Here is a 6,000-nt window from a genome sequence, read left to right as displayed (position 1 = left end):
AGTAAGCACTCCTGTGGTGAGGTCAGTCAGAAAGCACTCCTATGGTGGGGTCGGGCAGACAGTAAGCACGCCTATTGTGGGGTCGGGCAGACAGTAAGCACTCCTGTGGGGAGGTCAGTAGGTTAGCACTCCTGTGGTTGGCTCGGGCAGACAGTAGGCACTCCTGTGGTGAGGTCGGGCAGACAGCAAGCATGCCTATGATGGGGTCAGTCAGTAAGCACTCCTATGGTGGGGTCAGTCAGTAAGCACTCCTATGGTGGGGTCGGGCAGACAGTAAGCACACCTATGGTGGGGTCGGGCAGACAGTAAGCACTCCTGTGGTGAGGTCAGTCAGTAAGCACTCCTATGGTGGGGTCGGGCAGACAGTAAGCACGCCTATGGTGGGGTCGGGCAGACAGTAAGCACTCCTGTGGTGACGTCAGTCAGTAAGCACTCCTATGGTGGGGTCAGGCAGACAGTAAGCACTCCTGTGGTGAGGTCGGGCAGACAGCAAGCATGCCTATGGTGGTGGTTCGTCAGCTCTAGAGAGAGCACAGGGGCCCAGTCGCCCATTGGAGCCTCTCCTTGGTCGCTCAGGTCTGAAGGATCAGGGTGTTTCTCTCAGTCAATAGGGGGCGTCTGTCTGCTTTTCTCTACTTTACTATCCTTCGGGGTCATTTAGTCCCAGGAGTAGGTGCTGAAATGGACCGTTCGAGCATGTGTATTACTTGCGCCTTAGGATCTGCGCACAATTTGCTTTTGCGCTCCTTTTGCCCAAGCTTTCAGCTTCGAGCCGGTGGTAACTCATCTCAGTAGTGCGCAAGGTGCACCAGGAAAGTGCACAAGAAGCTTTCCACACTTTATACTGCTTGTAACAGAGTGTTTTATCCTTGGACTTAAAACCCAGGTGTAGATGACACTTTTTAATACCCATGTACATTTCAAATGAAACATCTCACAAGAGAAATTCCTAGTGAAACAGATTGACTGAGCTTGCACTGTGATTGTGTGATAGCCAAATGACAGGTTGCACGTTCTGAGTAGGGGAGAGGGGGCATCTTGGGGTCGCGGATATAGCTCTCAAAAGTGTGGTGAAATCAGGTCTCCGTTTCTCCTGGAGGATATAGGAAACCTCTGTGTAGTGCCCCTGCGAGTGAAGGGTTCGCCTCCGAGACCAGGAGTTTGGCGGTTGGGATCAGGGCCGGCTTTAGGACTTGCGCCTCCCACCCCATTACCTCCTCCTCGGTTTCATTCACTACCACCCGGCAAATGTGCCCCTCATCTCTCCATTGCTCCCCTTTCACATACATTCATGTGTTTTAAAGCACTTGTAAAGGCTGGCTTTACTACTCCACTCAGCTATCCACATAAAATATAGGGGCTTATTTAAGAGCCCCTAGCGCCATTCTAGCGCCACATTAGCGTATTTTGTTTTTTACACTAATGTGCCGTTAGAAGGCCAAAAACGCAGTGCTATATTTACAAAATGGCGCAATGTATGCATTGCGCAACTTTGTAACTCTTTGTGCTACATTATGCCTGTGCCAGGCATAATGTATGCAAAGGTGGCATTCTCCAGTTAGAGGCGGCCAAAAAAAATGGAGCAAAGAAATCTGACAGCTTTCTTTGCGTAATTTTTTCCCAGCACTTTTAACGCCTGCTCAGAGCAGACATTAAAAGGAGGCTTCTGTTAGTTTTAATGGGCCTCTGGGTGCTTTGCAGGATTACTAGCAATATTTTTTACGCTAATCCTGCAAAGCGCCTGACTAGCATAAAAAATTCTGATGTTAGTCCCCTAACTATCGCCATGGTGTGCCGTATTTCAAATACAGTGCACACATGGTGGCGTTAGGGGGCGCTAGGGGGCACAAGAAAAGCGGCGTAGTACTGTGTACACTACCATTTTTTTCAAATATGCCCCCAGGGTCATATTTAAGAGCCCCTAGTGCCATCCCAAAGCCACATTAGTGTCATTTAGTATTCTAATGTGGCGTTAGAAGGCCAAAAAAGCTGCACCATATTTACAAAGTGACGCACTGCATGCATCGCGCCACTTTTTAACCCTTTGCTCTACATTATGTCTGCGCCAGACATTATGTATGCAAAGTGGGCAGATTTCTTTGCACCATTTTTTCCGGCACTTTTAACGGCTGTTCAGAGCAGGCATTAAAAGGAGGCTTTCATTGGTTACAAAGGGCCTCTCGGTGCTTTGCAGGATTAGCGTCAACATTTTGGATGCTAATCCTACAAAGCGCCGGACTAGTGTAAAAAATTCTGACGTTAGTCCCCTAACTACCGCCATGGTGCGCCGTATTTTAAATATGATGCACACATCGTGGCGTTAGGGGGGCGCCAAGGGGTGTAAGAAAAGTGGCAGAGCACTGTCTGCAGGATTTAAGGATTTCTTAAATATGCCCCATAGCTGTGTTTTTTTGCAGCAGCATATTTACCCTCTGTGCTCCCACTAGGCAAAACTCCCATCTCTCTCCCTAGCAGGAACAGTAATCACAAGGGGTATCTTGCAAATGTAATTCTTTCCTGGAGGCTGGACATACAAGGAACTTTTCAGCAGGTGCGTTTAAATCGCAAGTTTCGAAAGTTATTGCCAAACACAGTGCCCCCTCCCCCCTGGAGGTCATCGCCCAGTGCGGTCGCACCACTCCCATCGCCCAAAAGCGGGCCCTGGTCGGGATGCGTCACTAGTGCGCACAGTTGCACGTTTGCAGGTCGGCTCATGGGTGGAGCGTGGAGTGAACGGACACTGCACCGTGGACGCGGCGCACAAGCCCAGCTTAATACGAAAAAACATATCATTGGGATTTGGGGCTGCGCTGTTTGCGCATTACGCACAGATCTGCGCCGCCTGCACCCAGCACTCCGAGCTATGTACACAATCCCGTAACGCCTCTAGCACTTGGGCCCAAGCAGGGCAGCGTGAACGCTATTGGCAGCCTCATCTTTTGAAAGTGGACTTCCGCCTGGCTGAAGTCTGCTCACCTGGTGACAGGTGAGAGGGCGGCGGCCCCTTGAAGTCCCTCCCCTGCCCGCATGGGATTTGTAAACAGTGCACCTCGTATTTCCATAAGTGGAGCCCAGCTGCCAATGCCATTGGCTGTCCCCGCCCCTTTGCTGGCTGCAATGCTTTAGCATGCACTAGTGGGAGGGGCGGAGGGTGCAGGTGCAAGGGAGGAAGGAAGCAGAGATAGTGGGGAGACGGAGAGGGGAATACGGTCAGCCCCAGAAGAGGGGAGAGGACGAGGCAGGAAGAGAAGCCACTAGGGTGGAGGGATCCTAGTCTCCAGGGGAGGAGAGAAGGCAGCTGAAGGGTGAGAAGCCTGCGGAGGAGCGAGGCTTTAACAAAGGGGAGGCTTCGGCTGGAGGGAGAGGGCTGAGGTTGCAGCTGAGAGGAGCCACAGAAGAAGACGCAGCTGGGATAACAAGGAGGACCGATCGCGGGAGGGAGCCACGACTGTAGCAAGGAAAGAGGACCGAGCCTCGGAAGGCACCCAGGATTCGAGGGAGGAGAGGACCCGCATCGGGGAGACCCGGAGGCGCGGGCACCATGGCTGCGCGCTGCAGCGGGGCGCACCGGTGCACGGTGGGGCTGCTGCTGCTGGGGGCCCTGCTGCTCGTCGGACAAGGTGAGGTGGATGGATGGTGTGGCCATTGCATGTGTCCTTCTGAAGGGGAGGGTCGGCGCTGCCCTTGGAGATCACCCTGGGGGCCTCTGAGCCTGACACCGCGCCCCCCTGTCAGACGGGTGTGCGCGCATCTCTCCGCGGATCCTGGGACGGTCCCACCAGCTGGAGGATGAGAGCGCACATCCTTCACTTCCTTTGAAGGGTCCTCTCCATCCACAGAAGTGCCCTGCGTTCCGCAGCCCTCCCCTCCTACCGAGCTTCTTCATGTCTGTGAGCCCTGCTTTTCATTCCCGAGTTCCAGCCTTCCTTCCACAGTCCTGCCTAACCCTCGCGTTAGTCCCCCTTTTCACTGAAACGCTTGATCTCCCGAGGCCCTCCCCTGTCCCTCCACAGTCCTGCGTAACGCTCGCGTTAGTCCCCCCTTTTCACTGAACCGTCTGTCCCTCCCGGGACCCTTCCCACTCTCTCCACAGTCCTGCGTAACGCTCGCGTTAGTCCCCTTTCACTGAACCGCCTGTCCCTCCCGAGGCCCTCCCCTGTCCCTCCACAGTCCTGCGTAACGCTCGCGTTAGTCCCCTTTCACTGAACCGCCTGTCCCTCCCGAGGCCCTCCCCTGTCCTGCGTAACGCTCGCGTTTGTCCCCTTTCACTGAACCGTCTGTCCCTCCCAAGGCCCTCCCCTGTCCCTCCACAGTCCTGCGTAACGCTCGCGTTAGTCCCCCCTTTTCACTGAACCGTCTGTCCCTCCCGGGACCCTTCCCACTCTCTCCACAGTCCTGCGTAACGCTCGCGTTAGTCCCCTTTCACTGAACCGCCTGTCCCTCCCCTGTCCCTCCACAGTCCTGCGTAACGCTCGCGTTAGTCCCCTTTCACTGAACCGTCTGTCCCTCCCAAGGCCCTCCCCTGTCCCTCCACAGTCCTGCGTAACGCTCGCGTTAATCCCCTTTCACTGAACCGTCTGTCCCTCCCAAGGCCCTCCCCTGTCCCTCCACAGTGCTGTGCAACCCTCACGTTCATCCCGCTGTCCACTGGCCCGTCTGTCCCTCCTCAGGCCCTCTCCTGTCCCTCCATAGTTCTCCCCTTCTCACGTGCACCCTTCTTCCCAGCCCTCTCACTGTCAGTCACACTCCCTCTCCTCCACGTGGGGCCCCATCCCCTCCACAGTCTTGTCTCCCCTCACGTGTCCTGCGCATCTGCGTCTCTTCCTCGCTTGAAGTCTCTCCACTGCCTACTCTTCCTTGTGCCAAGGCCCCCCTCCCCACAACTTCTCCCTCAGAGGGTGCCCTCACCTTCTTCTCCAACCTCTCCCTCACACGACGCCCTCTGTATTCCTCCCCCTCCCTCACGTGTAGTACACAGTCCTGCTCCTCGTTCCTGTAAAAGTCCCTCCTTGCCTTCTCACTCCCTTCCCCCTCCAAAGCCCTGCGCCCCTCTGCTGCTCCGCCGGTAGTGTGCAGGGTCCGCGCAGCACCATCGCCTGGCCAGCTCAGCAAATCAAAACACCCGGTGCAGTGCGTAATCAAGCCATTCATCCATTCATCACTCTGTCCACACTGCCTCCCTGTGCACACCCCTGCCTCATCCTGCCCTCACTCTGCGACCACCACCGCTGCCTCACTCTGCGCACCCCGCTGCCTCACTCTGCGTACGCCTCTGCGTACCCTGCCTCTCACTCTGCGTACCTCACTCCCTCACTCCGCACCCCGATGCCTCACTCTGCCTCACTACACATCCTGCCTCAGTCTGCGTACCCTGCCTCACTCTGACGTTGCACGTACCCCCTCACTGTTCATACCCTTTGCAACCCTCACACTGCGCCCCCTTCTCACGATGGTCAAATCATTCCACTCGGTATGTACCCCCCTGTGGCGTTACTCACAATGATGGACTCCAAGGGGCCCCTGACCCTTCCATATGTCACAGATGCCCATTGGCCTCGGTCTGTACGGTGCCCCCTGAAGGGGCTTTAGGGTCTGTGTTCCACCGCTGATAGCGCCTTGCTTTCCATACACCGCCTCACCCTGCTAAAAACCATCTCTCGTGCCACAGCAGCCGCGCACTGGCATTACTGTAGCACAGGCACGGGCCTGGGGGGACCTGGCAGCGTCGGTGGGGCTGGGGCCTGGCGTGTCATCGCTGCCAGTGTTGGAGTCCGGGCGGGGGGCACAGGCGTGGGCACCCTGAAGTGGCCATGCTGGTGTGCTGGGCGACCTGCCAGGGGACAACAAAATGGGAGCTGTGCACCTGGCACGGTGCCCTACTGTAGTTAGCAGGACACGAGCACCCCGAAAGGGCACGGGGGTGATAATCGACGTCTTCCCCTCCCGGGGTGCCCGGGGCTGGCATGGCATGGGGTGGCTCTGCTTGTCCACAGCTCCCTG

The 6,000-nt window shown here is 56.2% G+C and overlaps 1 protein-coding gene across 2 annotated transcripts in view; it reads left to right on the top strand.

The window, feature by feature from the left end:
• The first annotated feature begins 3,143 nt into the window (after window positions 1-3,143).
• Window positions 3,144-6,000, top strand: part of CADM4 (cell adhesion molecule 4) — a 905,868-nt gene continuing 903,011 nt past the window's right edge. The window contains exon 1 of one of the 2 annotated variants that reach the window (XM_069201342.1): window positions 3,144-3,620. In XM_069201342.1, the coding sequence (XP_069057443.1) occupies window positions 3,542-3,620 (79 nt within the window). In that variant the 5' untranslated portion in view covers window positions 3,144-3,541. The remainder of the gene's footprint in view (window positions 3,621-6,000) is intronic. The other variant, XM_069201341.1, reaches the window with a different exon arrangement.

This window comes from Pleurodeles waltl, chromosome 7 (genome assembly GCF_031143425.1).
Source record: "Pleurodeles waltl isolate 20211129_DDA chromosome 7, aPleWal1.hap1.20221129, whole genome shotgun sequence".
NCBI classification, from domain to species: Eukaryota; Metazoa; Chordata; class Amphibia; order Caudata; family Salamandridae; genus Pleurodeles; species Pleurodeles waltl.
Note: the sequence above shows the minus strand (reverse complement) of the source record. Positions and strands in the feature narration are given on the sequence as shown.